At 39.9% G+C, this 23,603-nt stretch overlaps 1 protein-coding gene across 1 annotated transcript; it reads right to left on the bottom strand.

The window, feature by feature from the left end:
- Positions 1 to 378: 378 nt before the first annotated feature.
- On the bottom strand, positions 379 to 22,693 carry tmod1 (tropomodulin 1). Its single transcript, XM_083905977.1, has 12 exons — positions 22,415 to 22,693; positions 16,408 to 16,481; positions 16,266 to 16,318; positions 15,291 to 15,427; positions 11,433 to 11,589; positions 9,630 to 9,746; positions 7,327 to 7,416; positions 6,319 to 6,449; positions 5,638 to 5,745; positions 5,104 to 5,247; positions 4,618 to 4,762; positions 379 to 3,001 (listed from the first exon to the last, which is right to left on the bottom strand). Exons 4-12 carry the CDS (start codon positions 15,411 to 15,413, stop codon positions 2,943 to 2,945), a joined length of 1,074 nt encoding a protein of 357 aa, XP_083762103.1. The 5' UTR covers positions 15,414 to 15,427; positions 16,266 to 16,318; positions 16,408 to 16,481; positions 22,415 to 22,693; the 3' UTR covers positions 379 to 2,942.
- Positions 22,694 to 23,603: the final 910 nt, after the last annotated feature.

Raw genomic sequence — 23,603 nt, 5'->3', positions numbered from 1 at the left:
GTAAGGTGACCTAAAGTGTCATGAAAGGTGCCTCTAAATATAATGCATTAACATACATATATATACACATACATATATATATATATAGACACATATCTATATATACATACATATATATATATATATATGTAATGTGTTATAATATAATAATGTCAGTAAACAAAATAGAAGGGACCCAGGACTGAATGTAAATACAATACTCGAGGTGTATTACAGTGCTATTCTCGGCCTGATGAGGGCGATGTATAGCAGGGAGAAATGTTGCGGTGTATATTTTCCACTAAACCACAGTGTGTCACTATCGTCTCAAAATTAAACAAGAGCGTGCCCCCACATCTTCAGTAAAAAAAAGATCCAGGCACATGTAAATAAAGTTGTTTTCAAGCTTTATTCATCCCTTATCAAATATCCAACCGAAAAATAAAGTGAACTATTTAACAAAACACCAGAAACAAGCACTAAAACACCAGAGAGCATGAGACAAAAGGGAGAGAGACAGGGTCCTCGCCCCCTTTATCATTGAATTAATTATTGTCTGGCGAATGTTTACACCCATAATTACCACTTACTGAACACCCACAACACTGAGAATGGTAACAAAGCGCTGATGTCATGAAATGCGGTTATTGAACCCATAAACAGGCTAAAACATGAATGGTAGGAGCAGTTTTACCTTCAAGTCTTCAAATGATAATTAAACAGTCAGTTCATCTCAAACCATTAAACAAGTAACAGTGTGCAAACAAAATTTCTGTTTATATTTACTGGAAGCAGCGACATTCGGACTGTACTTCCTGATCAAATCTTAACCAGTGCTCCTTTATACTTAATGCGAGTTTAAAATAAAAATAAATCCAATTAAAGTGTTGCAAACTACACATGGACATTTGTTTATCATGATCTACCTGTGCTAGTTAGCAAGGACGTAAATGTATATTTGACGAGTGCAACATTTTTCCCCATGATGAACTCTTTCGAGATCAATCTATGATCATTTCAGATGTTCAGTGGTTGGTTTAACATCGGTCAAAGGTGGTAAACATGTTTAAAGCTGAAAATCATCAGACATTTCCTTATTTAAATAAAACAGATCTGTACAGTGTGACAGCTGTAAATACATTAATGGTGTTTTTATTTAAAAAAAAATCTGTGTGTAACATTCAACCCTGAAATACATCAAACCTCAACTGAGGCATTAATGTGAGACCTGTAATAATAAAGCCAACAGTAACAACCATTGTAATATTAAATCACACACTTTTTTTTTTTTTTAGCTCCAGTAAATAAAAACAAACTAACACAAACAGTCAATAAACCGGACCTGGTAAAGTGTTGCACATATCCATTCAAATCCACAGATTCTTTGGGTTGCTATTGTAGTGAGCTACACATCTGACTGTACACAGTACGCATTTCTCCGATTTTAGTGATTACACTCGAACTGGCAGTAGTCATTCTCAGGTCATAGGCTCCGTTTGGAGAGACTGCCGATATAAATGCTGAATCATGTAAAAGTGTAAAGTGTGATTCGAGTATATGTAGATTCATTTACAACAACATGCTTCACACTAGTTCTTACACACTATCCAGCACACTCGATCACGTCAAGTATTATGAATTGACTCCTCCCTAGGCCTGTCACAAATAAATATACTCTGTATTTAGCAACAAATCTCTCAAAAGCCAGGTTTACACTGAAGAATCTATGTAGGTGACTGTCTGAGGAGCCACTGTAATACTGTTTAGACTGAACAGGCTAAAACATCAGACGTCAAAAAGTGACATTAAAGAGATATTTCACCGTTTCAAAGATGAATGTCTATTAAAAAGGGGTCATCTATGTACTAGAACTGTGAAATAATATTTGAAAAAAGTGGCTTCTTGGCTGAGAAAGTCAGAAAATTATATTTTTCGCTCATGTACACAAACGACAACAACTCCCAGAATGCACTGCGCCCGCCCGCACGCAGGGCCGAGTTAGCTCCGTGAGCCCGCGGCGGCACATTCAAGTGCCCACAAAAAAAGTTACCCAGGTGCACGGTTCCGGCCGAAGGCACCACCGTAAAACAGGTATTTTCCCTCGCAGCCATATCAGTTTTAAATACGACATTGTGTCATTGTCTTCTCAGTTTACAAGGCCAAATTAAAGAGAGCCACAGCCGGTCGTAGCCGTTAGCAAAGATGGCGGACACCGTGTTTACATTCTGGCAATGAAATCTCGTCCAATGGACGAGAGAGTCTCGTCCCCCTATGGGTGAGTCTAAAAAGTGCACAAATGGCAGTTGTAGATTCAAAGTTTTCGTTTTTCAATACAAAGCCACATGGAAATCGGTGAAGTATCTCTTTAAGTGTTTTTATGTTATCAACATTTTAAAAAGAGCATTAGCCTCTGTGTATAACTGATAGGATACCTTGTATGCCGACCTTGAAGTAACATCTGAAACTGTTAGGAACAGTAATGGCAAATCAACTCATTCATAGCACAACCACAATATTAATTTGAATTCTTATCAATAATAGTATAAGAATGTATTCACTCATTAGGAACAGGGATCTCAAAAATTGACCCATCAGCTTACAAATGGGCCTTTAACCTCTGTAATGTGAAATCTTCATGAGATACTACAGGATTCACAAAGATAGTGTGAAGTGAATTGTAAAGAGCTGCAGATGCTGTCGTAGAATCCTCCCCCCCAAGTTATGACATGCGTTTCAGAGAACAACAAAACAGGGAAACTAGGACACAGCCGATCACTCGACTGGACGAACCAATATAATATAGAATACAAAAGAGTTCAGAGCTCCTCTCCAAACCTGAAACAACTGCACCTGAAATGGTGATCGCGGTCTGCCGGGGTAAGTCGCCGGAGATCGCGAGGCTGAAGATGGTTTCCAATGAAAGATGAACGGAGGGGTGAAGTGGTTAAAGGCATCCCTGGTTTCTACACATTCGTCCGACACTTGGGGAAGATGGGTCCTCCCTCAAGCCTTCTCTTTCTTACTGAAGACAGAAAGAAGGACGGACGGGGAGGGAGGGACACAAGAGGGAAACAGTGAACAAAAGAGAGACGAAAGACAAAAAGGGAGAGACATTAGAGAAACATCATCATCTTAATCTTTAGCTAAAGCAGTTCAAATGGTTGCAAATGGAAATTGTGCAGTGAAAGCTCTCGACTGAAAAAAGAACAGGAGATGTAGGAAGGACAGCGACGAGAGCAAGACTATGGCTTCTCTATAGTTGAACCATTGAATTATCCATCATCCATGGATGGTTTGCCTGGTTTTCTCTCTCAATCCATTCGGTAATGCATCTTTGGATATGGAAGATATTCTTCAAGACAATGCAAGAACAACAAAAACACAATAATAGGACAGCAGGAAGATCAAGTCGAGAAGAAAGATGTTGTCGGTGCAGTACTTCTCTTCAGGAAATGGCCAATTTTGTCCAGCAAAGTCAGATTTTCAGGCATGAACGACAGCAGATTAAACATGTGCAGTTTATTCTGGTGTTGTTGACCTTTGCAGAGAGATGGCCAGAAGAAGTAAAGAAGGAAGGTGATGCTGAGAGGTGCTCAGGAGAAGCAACAGAAGCTCTCAGAGGAGCATGACAAGGAGGTGGCAGCAGTTCTGGCGGTCCGGAGAAGAACCAGGAGAAGAACAAGCGAGGCAGAGCGGTCAAACCATATTTTACTTAGTCTTGGACTTGAACTTTTTCCCGAAGGCTCTCTCCAGGTCAGGAACAGACAGCGTGAGGGTGAAGGAGCCGTCCGACTCTGACCTGACCACCCTGGCTTAAAAATGATGCAGGAGGGAACAGTATCGTCAACATCGCTACGACATATAAACTCGGCAATGAAATGCTGACAACAACTACTAATCTGAACGTTATGTACAGCAATTCCCAGTTCAATCCTAATCCTGTAATAGCTTGTAGTTACACAAGTATACTCAGTCATGTACTAACTGGCTTAAATAGAATAACTAGATCGGCAAATCATGTCCTCTGCTTGTTCTCTCTCATATAAACAGTCTTTTCTTAGTGCTGATGTCATATCTTAAGCAGGGACTGTTATGATTGGCTGTGGCTTCTTAGCCAATGATATCACTCCGTACCTAACGCACTCTGTGTTCATGAGCCTGTGTTTGTTTACTCAGAGGTGGAAAAAGTACTGCAATATTCTACTCAAGTAAAACATTTTAAGTACAAGGAAATAGTACTGGTCAACAAATGTACTCTAATTAAGTAAGTAAAAGAAAAGTATATATGTAAACATATAATGGAGCAGTCAAAATGGGTCAAAGGTCACACATGCTTTAACTTTCTCACTCACTCAGGGACCTTGAACCTGTCCTCGTCATTCACTGCCAAAGTTTCCGGTGCATGAATTTTTATTTTGAGTACTTGTAAAAGTACAAGTACACAAAACTGTGTGTACTTTGTTCATTTTGTTTCCTCTTTGGGACCTTTTCTGGTCTATAAACCAACCTTCTCAGAGACCAGTAGTTTCTCATGGGAACCAAAGCATGGAACCACATTTCAGATGCTGAATTGTTCATATTACGTGTGTGTGTGTGTGTGTGTGTGTGTGTGTGTGTGTGTGTGTGCATGAGACCCACCCAGGTCATTGTTGTTCATCATGGCATTGGAGCCCCGGAGGCGCGGGCCCTGCTGGGTGAAATGGTAGCCAAACTTCAACAGCGTGGTGTTTTTCTCCAGCATGCTGGCTATCTCCATCTCCACCTTGTTGCCTAACGGCTGGCTCTAGAGTTTGGAGAGAGCGATGGAGGAAGAGATGGCTCATCGGTCAGCAAAAAAAGGGGATTCGACTGCAAGGTGAAATTTTGTTTTTTATATAATTTCAATTGATTTAAACGGAGGCGAGGACATACAAAAAAGAGATCTTTACACGATAAAATATCTGAATCATTCAGCAAGATGTGAGTCACAGATGTAAAACAACACAGTATGACACGTCGCACCATTAGACTGAAGTAGCAAAGACGGCCTGTGTACACAACCTGACACACACACCCAGGCGTTCCAAGTCTTCATCAGGCTGCATGTGTAAGAGGGCTGTGTGTTTCGTGTTCGTCTGTTTATACCTGATTGTCTATCTTGAGCTCCTGAAGTGTGGTGTTATTCTGCAGCGACTCTACCAGGGCCAGGATTCCCGTCCCTGTGATGAAGTTGGACTCAACATTGAGGCTCTTCAGTGTTGTGTTCACCTTCATCATCTCTGCCAGGGCCTGAGCAAACACACAACACACAATACAACTTCATTTGCTTCAGGTTTTGTGCTGATTTTGGCAGCTTTTGGATAAGAAATGACACAGATACATCTCTAAACAAGCCGCTTCCGCCCCCTTTAGGAGGCTACAGTACTGACCATCTTTAAAGATGCCGATACACTAGAACTCTGTGGGTTGATAAGCGAGTTTTTTTCCAATTAAAAAGCAATTCATGTAATAAAATTAGTATATTGGAGTATAAATGAGTTCTACATAAATATAAACTTGAAAATAGTGTGGCCTAGTTTAAGAAAACAAATGAATGGTTTCTTTTCATCCTTCCCACTCCAGAGTCGGCGCGGCTATAAAGTGATAAAAAGGTAGTAAGGTACAATGGCTGTGGCTTACAAATGCTACAGGATCATTGCTTCTGGTTCCTACGATAGTGAACCTCTCCACCACAGTGTTCTTCATCAGAGCCTCAGCGTACGCCTTCAGAATGGGGATAGGGATGTTCTGCAAACATATGTTTCATTAAAAAAAAAAAAAATATATATATATATATATATATATATACACAAATATATGTACATATACATACATACACAAATACACACATATATATATACTGTACATATATACACATATATGTATAGATATATATATGTATATACACATGTATATATGTATATAGATGTATATATATATACACATACACGTATATATACATACATATTAAATGTCTACATATACACATACATATACATATATACATACATACGTGTGTGTATATATGTGTGTAAGTATACATGTGTACATACACATACACATATATACATATACATACATTTATACATATATACACATATATATACACACATATCCAGACATAAATATACACATATATACATCAAACATCAATATTCTTTGTTCTTTCAATACCTTTCAATAGTGTTCATTAGCATTAAAAATTCTATAGGCTAAAGTTTCTGGTTTAAAATCCACATTTTAATCCAAAATCCATGTGCAGCTACTACAACAGTACTACAGTAAATCAAAGTGTGATGACGCACACAGAAACACTCTTACCCTAATGTTGTTGAGATTGACCTCTACGAGGTCAGGGTCGTTCCTCTTTACTCTCATCAGCGTGTCTTCTACGTTGGTGGAGTTGGGCTCCTCGTCAGGGACTGGTTTGTACTGGGTGCTCTGGATCACACCTCGGATACAACACAATTACAGTGCAGTTATTAAAAACGTCTTTTTAAGACTTTTTAAACATTATTTACCGTTTGGTATTTCATAACACAAAGAGATAACGCAAGTGATGCACTAAATTTGTCCTACCCACCATGGCAAAATGAACTAACCGACGACAAAACAAGGGAGCAACTCTTTGATTACTTTTGAATTTTACACCAGACAGTCGTACGAAATGTCCCTTTAAACACGCAGCGTATAAATATGTGTCTTGCGTATATTGTCCCGTGTATCAACTGTGAAAACAAAGCCGGTCTCGAGTTCACTTTTACGACTGGCTCTGTTTTTGAGAGACGGTCATATTTGGAAGTCAGATACCGACTCGGTTTAGAGTGCGAGGAGAATACACACTATTCAAGATAAACAGTGGCTCATTTATGTGAATGTGTGCACACACACACACATGCTTGGATGTGTCTGTCTGATGTGGTATTTACTGTATGCAACATCAAACTACAGCTGTTTTTCATGTAAGAAGTCGGCTATACGCAGATGAATCAATCATATTTCTTCGGAGAACCTTCGAGGTTGAATGTGTCCTTTGCTCTAATAACCAAAAACATTTGCCAAGATGAGATCACGCCACTGGATTCAAGTCAAAGACAACTCACTCTAGCATTTTTCTACCATGAGGTGATATTTTCTTAGAACCAGCTGACCGATCAACTGTTTTTCAAGGTACTTTTACTTGTTTCTTTAAAAAAAAAAACAAATGAATCTAAATGTGATTGAGGTGCAGACAGTCCATGCACCTGGCAGTTTCTACACATCAAGCCCCAATAACAGTTCAGTGAGTGCAAGTGAGTGCAAGTGTGTGTGTGTGTGTGTTTCATGTACTGTTGAGGCCTTGCTTGTTGACTATGGTGCTGCTGGCCAGGGCTTCATAGTACTGCTGGTTACTCATCAGCGTGTGCATACCCAGGATGGCTGAAAGACAGAGAGAATAGAGTGAACGAAGGGAATGAGCAGAGTGTCATAAAAGGAAGAAATACACAGAGAGGGAGAGAAAGAAATGCTGAAAAAGCACCGACAGATTCAGAGGTCGTCTAGATACATCCATGCAATGCAGACAGTCGGCCCACAGGTGCATCACAAGCAAGTCAAACCTCACACACTCGGCTAAAACAGTCAAAGCAGTCATATACTGTAAGGTTGCAGGTGCAGTTGTTTTATTTTGCTGTCTTTCGGCAGACAACAGCCCCTACATTAGTTCTATCAATACACTTACCAGCCACCTTATTACAGAGCTCCTACACATTTTCCAGACTCAAACTTCCAGACTTCTCGGAGGATTTTTTTACAGGCAATATTAAACATCTGAATATCAATTGTTCGATTCTTATTATGTAAATAAATGGTTTTAAATCCTTGCATCGACCCATGATCACTGTCGCTGCCGTCAATAATTCCAAATAAACAATTAAATATCAAATGACTCATCATATTTGATGACCGTGAGAAATATCACATAGTTCTGTTCAGAATAAAGATTTAAAAAAAATTGGAATTTAAAGGTCAAATTCGTTGGAGCACTGAGGTCACTCCTTCTAAGTTCTATAAAAGTTTTTGATAAATTTTAATCATTAACTTGTCTAGAATATATGTACTAAGTTTGGTGGCGCTAGCTCAAACGTGTTAGGACGAGTTCCTTCAAATGTAAAGACTTCTGGGTGGGCGGAGCTAATGGAAGTACATTAGAAATTTGTTTGGAATCATGAGAGCAACGACCGTACCAGGTTTGGTACAAATTGGAACAAATATGTGCGACTAAATCTAAAATTTAAAGGTGAAATTTAAGGTCAATTTTGTTGGACCACTGAGGCCACACCTTTTTAGTTAAACAAAATCTTTTGATAACTTTAAGTCATTAACTTGTCTAGAATTTATGTACTAAGTTTGGTGGGGCTAGCTCAAACGTGCTAGGACGAGTTCCATCAAATGTAAAGACAAGTCATTTTCGTTTTTCCAAAATGGCCGACTTCTGGGTCGGTGGAGCTAATGGAAGTACATTAGAAATTTGTTTGGAATAATGAGAGCAACGACTGTACCAAGTTTGGTTCAAATTGGAACAACTATGTGCGACTTAGACACAAAAGGAAAAAAATAAAAAACTTTGCATTATCTTGCATCAAAAATTCCCAAATGGTAACGCGACACCATCCTACAGCCAGCTTGATTAGTTTCATATCATCTACATGTAGGTTATGTTGTGTTAGTAACTTGTTTTGATTTGTATATATTAATATATTTTATTTTAGAAAGAGATAATAGTCTGGAAACAACACAAACATTTTTCCATAGTCTTTTCCCCTTTTCCATATTTATCCAAACCTGAAAATTCCATATGTTTCCATACTGCGTAGGACCCCTGTTATTAGGTACACCTGTTCAATCGCAAATATCTAATCAGCCAAACATTTAGACGTGGTAAAAATGACCCGCTGACGTTCAAACAAGCATCGGAAAGGGGAAAAAAAAGGGAGACTGGTCTAAGTATTTCAGAAACCGCTGATCTACTGCTATTTTCACGCTAAACCACCTCAAGCGTTTTTCATAAAATGGTCTCAAAAGGACAAAATACCCAATTGAGCTGCAGTTCTGCGTCATGAAATTTGTCAGGCATTTCACAGACCGTACGATTCTCCTGCGTATCGCATGCCAGGTCGTCTGTCTTAATACAGCCCGACAACCTGAACATGACAGAGGACGAGGAGAATCTTTCCATGCAAATGCTTAGTGCAGTCTACAGATACCCCTGTATGGTGTTCGGCTAGCAAAATAGAGTGATCCAGTGGGGATGGAGGAGGTGGAGAAGATGGAGAGATGAAGGGGAAGGTAGAAGAAGTGCTGGAGGAGACGGAGAAGAGTTAGACTGAGTACAAGAGTCTGGTTAAAGGTGGTTACAGTGTGTTACAGTGATTAGTGGGAATGTGCAGAGGATGGATAATAATCAGTGACCTACAGTTCAGCAAGATTATACAAACTATTTTGTTGTTAGCCGTTAGGAAATCAATGAACACATTAATAATATAAATAATGCATGATTATGATTTAAAAAGGGGGGAATTTTTTAAAAATTAATTAGCCTTATTCATATAGCAATACGATCTATGAGGTGTGTGTGTGTGTGTGTGTGTTACCTGCAATATCACACAGTTCAGCATCGGTTGCACTCGCGAGAGCTTCTTCCAGCTCCGGCTCCAGAGTCACGTCCTCTATGATGGGGTCAACCCTCGTTTTAGGGACCCAGGCTTTGCCTGTAGCATTAAGACATGGTTTAATATACACAATATTTTTGATATATTTTATATACGCATATATATATATACGTACATACACACATATATACTGTATATATACTGTATATACATACACAAACATACATATATGTATACATACATATATACATACATATGTATATATATATGTGTGTATATTTATATACACACACATATGTATATATATATGTGTGTATATTTATATACACACATATATATCCACATATATACTGTATTATACATACACATACATATACATATACACACACACACACACACACACACATATACATACATACATATATACATATACACACACACACACACACACACACATATACATACATACATATATACATATGATCACCATTTTATGGACCAAACATGGAGAAAACAATTGACAAAGTAATTGATTATGAATCATCAGTGGCAGCCCTAAACTTGATATTAAGGGACGGGCCGTGGGTCGTGAGTTTGAGACCTCTGGTTTAGGCTGAGGTCCAACTCAATAGAGGGTCAATGCGGTGTCCTCAGAAGAATAGTTGCATGTGTTGTCGACCACTAAAACACAGGCTGTTGGCAACGTAGTCGTCAGTTCGTCTGAAGAGCAGAGCAGTTGCATTCATCTCTGCAAAGGAGCAAACTGGAGTGGGATGTGTCTGCTTTTCAAAGTGAGCAGGAAGACTGCTGTCACTCCACACACAGCTTATGTGGTTCAATTTGCTACCAACTGGGCGCACAATTAAGAATCTGAGCACTCAGCTCACTTGTACCTAAGTCGAGCTGCAGAGCCATTAGTGGATGTTATTGTAGCTGAAATAAACAGTATGTCCCTTTAAAAACAGTATGTATGTAGTGTGTAATATTTGGTAGGTGCTATCAGTTTATGATTTGTTTGGGTTAAGAATGAGCCATTCTCAACTATATGTAATATTTGTTAAAGGTCACAAATGTTAGTTATGGAGGTCTACTTACATATATTAACTTGTTTTTATGGTCAAAAACCTCATAGTTGCTGTAAACTAGCTGATAGAAATCCTCTTTTCTGACGGTGTTTTTCTGCTGCGAGATTTCAGAGTGAACTTTCACCCCCAGAAGACAGAGTCTTGTGATTGGCCAGTACTATCCAGCACATCCGTTCTCACTAGCGCAGCGCCACCCTCTGGAACGGCGGATGCACTGCTCCTCATTATCAAAACATTGTTTTAACAGTGTTTAAAAATATTTTCATCACGACTCCCCGCCACAGTCCCTTTTATGACTTTAAACCGGAGTCAGACCCAGAGTCAGAAGACACTGTTGCTCGTGAAACACCTCCACAACGGACGTTATTCTTCTTCTGCGGTTCAATGTAAGTAACCAAATGTGCCTGGACTACCGCCCGGAGCAGGACGATCGGTTGTTCAGGAGAACCGCTGCTTACGTAACTATTACGGGATTTTCAGTGATCTCGTTGAGCCCCGAGATTACAATAAAAACACAACGTTCTCAGCAGTGGCTGAACTGTTTGTTTCGAACCGTCAGGGCTTCATAAACAAGGTAATGACGCAGATACACACCAAAAAACAGCGATAATAGGAACTTCCGGTCTAGTTCCGCTTTAATATACCGGAAAACACAAATGGTGGTGTTGACAATGTAAAGTTAGAAATGCAGAATTCTGACCTCTCTTCTCCCCAGTGAAGGGCACCAGGTCTTCTCTGTCAGGATGCTCTTTGGCTTGTTTCTCCAGATGGGCCAGGAGGTCATCTCTCTGAAACTGCCCCGTCGGCGATTTCTTAGTCTGGTCCTTCTGCCGCATCCCAGCGGGCAACAGCGCATTCTAGGCAAGGACAGCGATTTAAGAACCAACATTGTGAAGGAAAATTATATTGTACCCATTTTTGTCTCTTTCGTTTTGCCTGGAATAGAAGTTGACCTCATATCTTTAGTGCAAAACAAGTGACGACCAAATTAGTCCAAGGATTTCAACATTACTGCATAAAACTGTTATTTCAAATATGTCTTCCTAACATCACTCCTGCCACTGATTTCATTAACTGTGCGCCAGTTGTCAGAATCATTTTGTGGTGACTTTATTCTCAACAATGAAATGAAATGATCATTTAATAATGAAGAGTGTTTGGTGAGGAGTTTCCATCTCCACACTCTGTTGCACCAAGACTTTTCCCAGAGCTTTGGAGCATACCAAGTTATTTTCAACAAACCGAGCCACTTATAGCTTCATATCTTATCTGTAACCCTCACCACTCAGAGACCCCGCTCTCTCCTCGTGTCTCTTTAACTCTCGCGTCACCTCTCGCCTATTATTTATCTGTCCTCAGATGCTTTTCCTTTAACCAGAGGGGGGGAAATAAGATGAATATAGAAAATAGGCCATTTCCAGAAACCCCCATTTTTAACAGTTGTTTGGTTATGAAAGAGTCTTTTACAACTTAAGGAGAAAAAACAGTATATAGAAAAGCTTAAGATATATCAGCTCCAACCCTGCCAGGCTTTTGATGTCAGTTATATCAACTGTAGATAACAGGCCTCATACGCAGCACGTCTTCCTGTATTGTAGTCCTATTTAATTCCACCCACTGCTGTGCCTCATTAAGTCTCTCCGTCTCCCACAGGCCGCAGTCGTCTCTATCCATAGGCAGGTTTATAAATAGCACCGTTCTGACACAAGGCAGACATGGATATAATGTGGAGAACAAAAAAGCTTTACACAGGCGACAAGAAGCACTTAACTGTAAGTGTACTACAGTACATGTACCAGGGTACAAGTACACAAAAATGTAGTACTATATACTATATATTATAACTATATAGTAGATATAGAGAATCTGGTTATTTACACACAGAGTTGTGGGTAACACTTTATAACAAGTACACACTATTAAGCATTAGCAAATATTTACATTAAAAAAAAATCTTTTGCAGACTGCAAATCATGTTTGTTTTGAAATCATGTTTTGGCATGTGGCGCCACCTACCGCCGTCTACCAATCATTGCAGTCAGCTGCCGCGCAACCACGGGTTGCCAGTTACGTCAGAAAACGAAAACCTAAAAGACTTCGGTATTTTGAATTTGAATGTAGTAACCGTTTTTGGCCACATTCTTACATATGGCACCTTTAAGCATTAATAAACATTGAATTCATCATTTACAACACATGTGGGGTGGGAATCGCAGACGATATGATACACATGGTCCACGATAACAATAATATCACGATACGACGACTCCGTGATAATCAAGTATATTGCGAGACAATCATATAGCGATACATCGCGATATCTGTCAAACTGAAAGAGAGCATAAGGTCTACGTATTGAACATGGATCTCTTAACGTAGCTTTCTCCACCGTTATCCCACCGTAAACTCCCTCTTCTTCAGCCAGGTAACTTCCACCCAAGTTTCCCTCAATTGTTTGAACAGCGCCATGAAGTAGCAACACCCATCGAGTGAAACTTTAGAATTATTTACTTCCCCTGGCGTATCGATTATCGCATTGCACCAGGAAGGACGGCGATGTATCACTGAATCAATATTTTGACCCACCCTTGGTAATAATAAAATTTGTATGCTGTGTCCATCCTAAAATGGGCTTTGTCAAGCAATACTATCAGACCTGAAATGGTTTCAGCGGGCAGGACCAAGTAGCATTTATACCTTCAAACTGCTGAACAAACAGGTTTTATGAGCAGTAGAATTCACAAATTAAACTTTTCTTAGGGAGGTTGTGTTTTGTCATCTAAACAATGCTATAATGAGAAACACATCGATAGGCTTGATCACTTTGAGATTACATTTTCTAATGTTACTAATAACCATAATTTAAAGGTCCCATATTATGCAAAATCAACTTTTTAATAGTGCTGTCAAACGTTAACGCGTCAACAGCGTCAATGTTAACTCCCGTTAACGCACAATGCGTTTCCATGAGAAACTGACCAGAAAAAGACGCGTGACTCCGGATTGTTAAAACGAGTCTGTAAAGTAACGCTAAACTTTAAAAACTGAGGCACACATAAGCAGTACACAGGTACGCTGGTTATTTGTAGTGCTGCTCTTGTCGTTTGATATACAGACCGCTCCAGTTCCACTGTAGGTGCGCTAATGGCGCTAAAAGGAGCTAATGCAGCTAACAGAGCTAACTGGTAAACGTGGCGTCATGCGTGTCTTTTTCCAGTCAGTTGTCATGGAAACGTGTCATGCGTTAACGCACGTTAACCTTTTGCACAGCACTACTTTTTAATCATTTTAATCCTTATATTTGGAACTCTGGAGGCCCTACCAGTTGTCAAAGTGTGGAAAAAAAGATGACTCACTCATATTTTTGTGGTCCTCCTCAGTCTAAGTACAGGAGATATGCGGTTTCCAAAAACACAAATATTCTCGGTTCCACAGTGCAGCACGGAGTTCTACACAAACCAGCCTCAGAGGATTTATCTGTCCAGTGGATACATGTTATATATGACGGCAATGTGCCTGCTAGAGCCTGCAAATGATCACTTTTCCAAATGCTATCTGCTGTTAGCTCCCAGTAGCGGATGTCATTTCCTGTCCCTAAAGTTTTGTTTTATTTTATTTTTTTAAGGTGGATTGAACTGCTGTGGTGGCTTCATCCTTATAATATGGGACCTTTAAAACTGTGGCACTTCTGTTATGTTTCAAGTGAGAAACACGAGGATGAGAGTGCAGCGGGTAAGAGGTTATTGTAGAACTGTATGTACGAGAGAAAAAAAACAATCACAGAACAGCTGGCAGATATTATTGTTTTCCCAGAGTCTTACTGGAACTGATGTAGAGAATCACTGCCAGGGAAAAGTTACAGTACGTTTCAAAGCAATGCGACTCGTGGCTGTTGTGCAACAGGTTACCGTCACGAACGCTCACAAACAAGGTAAACGTACGCACAGAACCTCTCTCACCATTTGGTCTGTTTATGTCATGGAGCCCTCTTGGTCACTCAGTGCTGGCATCAGCCTCACTCTCACACACACACACAAGCCCTTCCCGTCATCCCTTTGGCATTGAGGGGAAATCCAATCTCTTTATGAGCAGTTGAGACATTCATCCAAAAGCTACTACAGCTGCTGTCACCACCTCCACCCATGACGCATCAGCGGGGGCACAAGGCTGTAACCGGTACGTCCAGTTACAAGATAGAGAAAACGTATATCGTTATATAAACCCTTCACGTAAGCAGACACTGGATTGGCCGTTTTTTTTTTGCCCACATAGCATCGATAGCACAGTCCATCAGCTGCCACCAAAGTAAAAACAGACAAGTCATTATTTACATTACAGCCGTTTTCCTCACGAGGATGTTCAAGGGCATTCAAATTTTTTGCACTTAACAGTTCGACCGGCTTCAAAAAACACGGTAACGTTGATGTAGACGTATACAGCTGACCACGGTATATTACACGAGGGCTGTTGCATTAAGCCTCGTTGACCCCATAACTCTGCACTGATAACAACACGGTGTCAGGAGTAGCTTCTTGTGGACTCTGTATTATAAACTCACATCAGGATCCAGCTCCTCTAACTCATCCTCCAACCGCTGCAGCTCCTCCTCGGAGAGTTTCTGCAGCAGCTCGTCCTCATCTATGTCCCGGTACTTCTCCATCTCCTTCTTCAACACCGACATGATGGACAGCCCACCTGGAAATGAGGATAACGGTCTTCAAAAAAAGTTAAAGGTCCAATATTATGCAAAATCGAATTTTAAACATTTAAATCACTATATTTGGGACTCTGGATGTCCCATCAGTCGGCAAAGTGGGAAAAAAACGATGATGAGGAGATTAAACACGCGATGTTGACTTCCGCACTCACTGAGACGTCAACAATGCGCTAAATTCCTGGAATTGTTGTCTCGCGGAGCTCCGCTTTGTCCGTAAAACACGCGCAAGTGCTGGCGAAGGGTATCTGAAAAACCAGAAATCCTTGGCTCCACAGTGCAGCACAGAGTTCTACACAAACTTCCAGCCTCAGAGGATTTATCTGTCCGGTGGACACGTGTCATATATGACGGCAATGTGCCTGTAAATGATCACTTTTAGCTGTTAGCTCCCAGTAGCCTCTGTGGCTGATGTCATTTCCTGTCCTTTAAGATTTGTTTTCCTTTTTTTTTTTTAAGGTGGACCTTTAAGGTGGACGTAAAGAGATACTACTAAACCGAGCGTTCTGAACAGGGCTGTTTTGGCAGGGTGATTGAACTGCTGTGGTGCTTCATCCTTATGGAATTTTGACCAAATTTTCATTTGGACACAAGGGAACTAAGTTAACTTGGAGAAAGAGGGTATAATATGGGACCTTTAAAATATTTGTTGTTCTGTTTCAGAGGAGTAAAACAACATTAAATCGTCATCTCCTGTCTTGAAATCGATTTCCAGGGTTTAGATTTCCGAGCCGCGTCCCGAGATGAGATTCGGCGCTGCCAGGTTTATGCTACGCAAACACTTAAGGTATTTGAGAGGCATTTGTACAGACCTCTTACCTCAGTAAACCCTCCAGAAAAAGTAGGAAGACTTGAGGAATAACAGAATATCTCTGTAGATGGAGAGCACAAGTAAGAAAACGCATGAAAACAACAGTGTTTGCAGGGTGAGAGGAAATGGAAAAAAGGTGCCTCTACTCACTTCACTGACCCCAAACTAGGGGGCGGTATAACAACGGACGCCTGTAGCCCCTCCTGAGAGAGAGAGAAGGAGACCTGAGGGAAAGAGAGAGAGAATCAGAATTACAGGACAGTGAACACACCATGGCCATCTCTCCATATATTGGCTGCTATACATTCTGGGATTGCTCTACGTGGCGTTACAGCTCAGGGATCAACACTGGTCGCACAATACCAGGAAAACTTGACATGTACGATACTGTTGTTCAACACTGCGATGACAATAGGACTTGCTTTAAAGAAACCAATATTTAAGAACGCGATATATCTTCTTATTGGAACATCTGATCGTTTCCTTAACGAAAACATCTCTTACTACCTGGATCTGCAACTGCTATATCTCTTACGTCTCCTGTGCGGGAAAAGCTGTTCTGGGTGATGTAGCAGTAAAGGCAAATCATCCGTTTACGTCAGTTTAACGACAAAATCGCAGATGTTTGAGAACATCCTACGAACGAAACGGCAGATAAACCTTTAACTACATCTCCAGGTCATCTCCACCTGGGCTTCGTTTCCTTGAGAGGATCCTGTTCCTGGTGCTTATTCCACTCAGCGGGAACAGTATAAAAGTCAAACCCAGATGTGTTTTTCTTGTACTTTAATCGTGGAGGCCATCTCATCTCTCTCTACCTTGGGAGGACAGAGTCTTGGCTGTGGGAGCAGAAACGTCACCAAACGCTCGATCCCTTCAGGAATCTTTAGGGCCGTGGGTTTGAAATGAGTTGTGAGCAGCTGCTGACAGATGCCCCACATGACTAATAATAACTTCACTGAGATTCAGGCAAGGATGAGAATTTAATCAAATTAGGCAGGGGGAGAAAAAAAAGCTGAGATGGAGCTTAAAAAAAAACCAAACCCACACAACCAACGTATGATCTTTCCGTCAGCAATATGTTTCGCCTGACCTCCTGAAAGGCCGGGTCGAGCGTGCCGTTCTTTTGTTCCGCCTCCTCTGAAGCTCGTGACGAGACAAGTATCCAAAAAAAAAGAAGACACGGACCTGTCCTGATGATATCAAACAGACCCTGCGCACGCCTGCATTTACAACATTTGAAAGCTTCATTAGAGGACGTTCATTGGGCAAAAAGGGAAGAACAACCACAGCTGACCCGGGTCCGAATGTACCCAGTTAAGTCTCTCGATGCAGGAACACCGTTATCCGTCATAGATCGCAAACGAACATACCGTGTGCAGAAAAGTGCTGAGATGATGCCGCTTTGTAAATCTTCTGGGTTGATTTTTTTTAAAACATAAACATCAGTTGGAGCAACTTGGAATATCCCGACTGTCGCTGAATCTGCTCATAAGACACCGCGACGGCACAGCAGACGACTTCCTGCTCGACATATTTGGACAGCTTACGGCACACGTGCATACGCTACCTTTCAAAAGTTTGGGGTCACTTAGGAATCGTCCTTATTTTTGAAGGAAAAGCACTTTTGTAGCGACTTTTCTAGCTGCAAATGGCTGGTTTTTAAGGGAATATTGTACATAGGTGTATAGAGGCCTATTTCCAGCAACCATCTCTCCAGTGTTCTAATGGTACATTGTGTTTGCTAATCGTGTTAAAAGGCTATTGGATGATTAGAAAACCCTGAGCTACATTATACTATATTTTCTATTAGGGATGTGAATCTTTGGGTGGCTCACGATTAGATTCCAATTCTTATGGTCACAATTTGATTCAAAATCGATTCTTGATTCAAAAATTGATACAATGCATAGTGTGTTAAGGCAAATTATAGCATCAAAACAATACAGTTTGTATAAGATAATGTGATAATGTGATCACACAAAGGCTTAACTTAAAGGCACCCTATGTAAGAATGTGGCCAAAAACAGTTACTACATTCAAATTCAAAATACTGAGGTCTTTTAGGTTTTGTTTTTTGACATAACTGGCAACCCGTGGTCGCTCAGCAGCTGAGACTCTACTGACTGCAATGATTGGTAGACGGCGGTAGGTGGCGCTAAATGCCAAAACATGATTTCCAAACATTATTTGCATATTTTTTTAATGCAAATATTTTGTCTGTACTGTTGTTGTTGGTGAGTTCAGTTTGTTATATGAACATTATTCCTGAGTCTCTGTGACACATTAGGAGGATTTTATGGCCAGTTGCTTTAGATTTATTACATAATATACCTTTAAGACAGAGGTTAACATTTATTCATTCAAAACAAATAAATACTTACTTACTGTACAAAAAAAAAAAAAAAGCTTAGGCTAGCTGACTTTTTCTCCTAGAAGTTACAAAAATAAATTGTACACAAATAACACAAACTGGTGTTTTGTGTGGTTTTTCAAAATAGAAACTTAGATTTTTGAAGTTTATCGAATCGAATCGTGGATGATTAGAATCGCGATTCCTATGTGAATCGATTAATTTTAATAATTCATTTTGATGAATAAGTGTGATTTTTAATGGAAAACACCAAAAAATTGTATAGGTGATCCCAAACTTGAACGATAGTGTAGCTCGGTAAATCCGCGATTTACTGTTGCCATCTCTGAGATCAAGTCAAACCGGGTGGGTTTACCTAATTTGTAAACCTAAACTACATTAAGTATTTTATAGATCGACTCAAAAATAAAACATAATTAATGCTACAAACCCCAGGAATTGTAACCTAAAGCCGATTGCAGTTTCAAGCTGGATCATCCGTTCATCAGCACGGGCCAGAAAATCTCATGTCTTCTGGGACTGTGCCATTTGTTCGGTGTCTGTCTGAAACAGACAATAGTTCCACCATAGAGCTACACACGTGCCCAAAATGGAAGAGTAAAAAAAAAAACAGCTGAGAGACAACTGTCCAGGCTGTGACCCACATGTGGGTCGCAGGACAAGCCACAGAATGGCATGCCTCGGTGTGACTTTTTCAGGGTCGTCAAATTACATTGTATTTAGAAGATTATTCATGCCTTAACCACGTATTAATGTCAATAAATGAGCACGTAATAATGTGACGGGGGAAAAATATGAGCTTTCACAAGCTGCTCTGTTGCCTACGTCGCTTTTCCATTATACGGCACGGGCACGACTCGGCTCGTCTAAAATCTCAATATTTAAAAGAGGGGACTGCCGTTTTTAGCGACAGCACTGAAAGCCAGCGATCGCAACCCGTAGGATTTCAGTTCAGTGACTGTGCTCCGGTCATGCAGGAAGTACTGAACTAAGCATTTTGATGGTGCTGGGCACGTTAACACGCTAACAGCATTTAGCGCACGTTAACGCGTGACACTCACCGGAAAAAGACGCGCGTGACGTCATGTTTACGTGACTCCCGATAGTTAATGAGTTGCTAAAGTAAGTAACGCTAAACTTTAAAAACAGAGGCACAGATACGCAGTCTGGTCTTTCCGTAATAATCAGGCCGCTCCAGTTCGACTGTAGGTGCTAAAGGAGCTACCGCAGCTAATGGTGCTAACTGGTAGACGGTGTCTGGACTCCGGTGCCGCGGCACATAAACATGACTTTGCGCGTCGTGCACTAACGTTGACGCCGTTAGCCACCGCTAGCGCGCCCAGCACTGCTTTTTAATCAACCGATTCTAATGATTCCGCACACCGAGAAGAACGGTCCACGTTGAGTTTATGGAAAACGATGAGTCCGGTACCAAACTGAAAACATTTGATTCCAGTAGTGCTAGAACTGTACAATGGAAAAGCACCATCAGACTAACATGGAGTCTCATTGGACTTGCAACAACCAATCTAAAGGGAGTGATGATACCTCCCACCGTTGTGAGTGAGTTGTCCTCTGCATAAGAATGGAATCTGCTATTATCAACAAACCACGGCAATGAAAATTTGATCAAGTGCAGCCAATCCGGCCAAACAGGAGCGTGACAACAGGGTGCAACCATTTCATTTCCGCTGTTGTGCGAGGGTATGCTTGCAACCATCACGCTCCCTCTACCGTTTCCTTTGTCGTGTATAAAAAACAAATCACATCTGGTAGCTCTAGAAACATGACGGTGAAAGACGGCGGCCTCCGTAAAGCGAGGCAAACACTAAATGACTTTCATTTTCAAATGATTATACACTTATACAAACATACTTACGGGTAGTATATTCGATATCTGCCAAAACAACCTGACAAATCTTCTGTACTGGGCCTTTAATAAGCAGCAGCAGCAGATATCCACACATAATGAGTCTGGTTCTGGTGGACGTTGCAGTTGTACTTTTTTAAAAACAAGATCTCATCCTAATTATATGGAATACTTTGAGATGCTGTGGATTGGGCCAAATCAAGTCTTATCTGAAATAATGTTTTTATAAGGGCTGCCGTGTTGTTTGTCTCCACTTAGGGGACCAGTATGGGGTCGTGTATCAAGGCCTGTTTAACCAGAGACCTCGCAGCTCCCAGCCTTGAACCTGAGGTCAGGCCATTTGTGCATTCTGCAGAGGGCAAAATGTCAAAAATGTCACCATGTTTTACCAGGCATCTCGTCACTGATCAGAGCGTCGTCTCCTCATATGATGCATAAGGTCATGTTTATCACAGTGAACATGCAGGACAAAACTGAGACATTATATTAATATCCAACCAATAATGGTCACAAAAAATCTCCGTCGACAACCACGGCAGACAACTGTTGCTCCCACTGCACTTGTTGAATGACATCTGGATTATGCAACACAGTGAAATATCCGTCTCGACTGATTTTGTTAAACCACGAACTATAGGAAACCCAACCGTGTACAGCCTCCGTTTCCCATGATCCACATACAATCTCAAGAAACACAATGTAGGTCATCTGTGCAGGAATTACAGGGAGATAAAAACGCAATGTATTAAATGAAAAATTAAGCTTTGATTCATGTATCAATCCAACTTCTCTTTGATCAAAATAGTATGGATATAGGTATTTATATATATATACATACACACACACATATATATATGTGTATATATATATATATACACACATATATGTGTATATATATATACATACACACATATATATGTGTATATATATATATATATACATATATATATGTGTATATATATATATATATATACATATACACATATATATATATATACACACATATATATATATATACACACATATATATGTGTGTATACACATATATATATATATACACACATATATATATATATACACACATATATATGTGTATATATATATATATGTGTATATATATATATACATATATATACACACACACATATATATATGTGTATATATACACATACATATATACACACATATATATACACACACACATATATATATGTGTATATATATACACATACATACATATATACATACATACATATATACACACATATATATACATACACACATATATATACATACACACATATATATATATACATACATATATACACACATATATATACATATATATATACATACATGTATACACATATATATACATACATATATACACATATATACATACATATATACACATATATATATATACATACACATACATATATATACATACATATATACACATATATATATATACATACACATACATATATACACAAACATACATATACATACACACACATATATACATACACATATATATATATATATATATATGTATACATATACATACATATAGGTGCAACAAAATTGGCAGTAAAACGTCATTATTTGTTGTGAACGTAATAAGTTTGTCATCTTTAAAACAATTGGGTCTCCTTATAAAAGGTTTGGGAGACATGGACCAATCAGTGGATGAAGTTTAACAACAGCCAATATAAATTAAAATTTAAATAAATACAAAGAAAACATTTACATTTAGAATGGAAATAAATGATTTCTCATGGAAAAACTAAGTGAAGCCCGTTAGCTGCATGTAACTTTAAAATCGTGTTGCCCTGCTCATTATTTAAAACTGATTATCTGTTCTCTACTAATTTGACAGTGCAGTTTGATTTTTGCATTTATTTCCGTACCTCCTCCAGCGCTATTTATAGCCGGACGGTCCCGCCGGGGTGACAGCAACGAATACTTTGACCAGATATGGTTTCCTTCAGAGCCGCCTGGAGTCGCACCGCGAGGTCCCCGCTCTGCTGCGAGGCGCGCAAACCGGGAAACGCGCGACTCGCTGCGCTACACCAAAGCGTCCATGACCTGCAGATAATCCTCACTTCAGCCGATTTCCTAAGTCTTCTCCCTGCGTTTCCCTTCCCCGGGTCCCTGCTTCGTCTCTGGACGGGTAAGCACAGGCTGAATCCTCCTCAACTCCCACTAAGGGCAAAGTAAACTTTATGGGGAGGAGATCCTCCCCCTCCTCCACCACCTCCTCCCCCCACACACGACTGCCCTGTCACTCCAGTGTTGCGGAGTCCATTATCGGACCACATTACTTTGACCCTGTAGTTCAAATCACAATGGCACATGGAAAGAAACATTTCCAACAGATCAAAACGCAACCCTAACAAGCTCTCACTCTCTGGCAAGCAACAAACTGCATTTTATTATCCCTCATATGTGCTGCATTATAGGACACTAGTTATAATCAACCAATGACCAAAGTGCGATGCTGATTAATTGGGAAATAATTTAGAAGAAGAGAAGCTGATCACTGCTGAATGACCAGTTTTTGGAGCCCATATAAAGTGCTTTCCACTCCTCTAAAAAGGATAGAATAAGTGCAGTCAAATTCATTATCACTATATGGCTTATGGTGTCGTTTTCAACAGTCGAGTTTAAGCAAAGTAAATCCTCATTTGTGTCCATATTTTAAAACAAGAAACTGGTGAACTGTTTTTTTTAATGAAACATTAGAATTTTCCCCCTCTATTTACATAGATTAATGACATTAAGCCATTTATGTTGGATTAATAAAACATACGTGTTGAAAAATTAATTGCAAAATGAGCCATACCACTGCATGCATTAAGAACAGCAAACAAAAAATGATATTGGGCAATAAAGTCAAAACACATGCAACACACAGATGGACTTAACCTAAGCAAACCTTTAAGTCTAAATAAAATTGTGTCGTTTACCAGCTTACAAGTGTTGAACAGACCTGCAACAGTGACTTTCTGAGACACAACCCACAACATAAACAATCTTTTTCCACAACGTGATTTGGACAGAGATTCAGCAGATAGTGAACATATGAAGATTTTTTAA

This window comes from Microchirus variegatus (assembly GCF_963457635.1).
Source record: "Microchirus variegatus genome assembly, chromosome: 19".
Lineage (NCBI taxonomy): Eukaryota > Metazoa > Chordata > Actinopteri > Pleuronectiformes > Soleidae > Microchirus > Microchirus variegatus.
Note: the sequence above shows the minus strand (reverse complement) of the source record. Positions and strands in the feature narration are given on the sequence as shown.

Excerpts from the sequence above, each read along its gene's own strand:
- tmod1 (XM_083905977.1), bottom strand. The coding sequence starts at position 15,413 with ATGTCGGTGTTGAAGAAGGAGATGGAGAAGTACCGGGACATAGATGAG. Across the intron at positions 5,746-6,318 it reads TCAATCTCAACAACATTAGG|AACATCCCTATCCCCATTCT; the intron begins GTAAGAGTGTTT and ends ATATGTTTGCAG. Across the intron at positions 4,763-5,103 it reads AGCTCAAGATAGACAATCAG|AGCCAGCCGTTAGGCAACAA; the intron begins GTATAAACAGAC and ends TCCAAACTCTAG.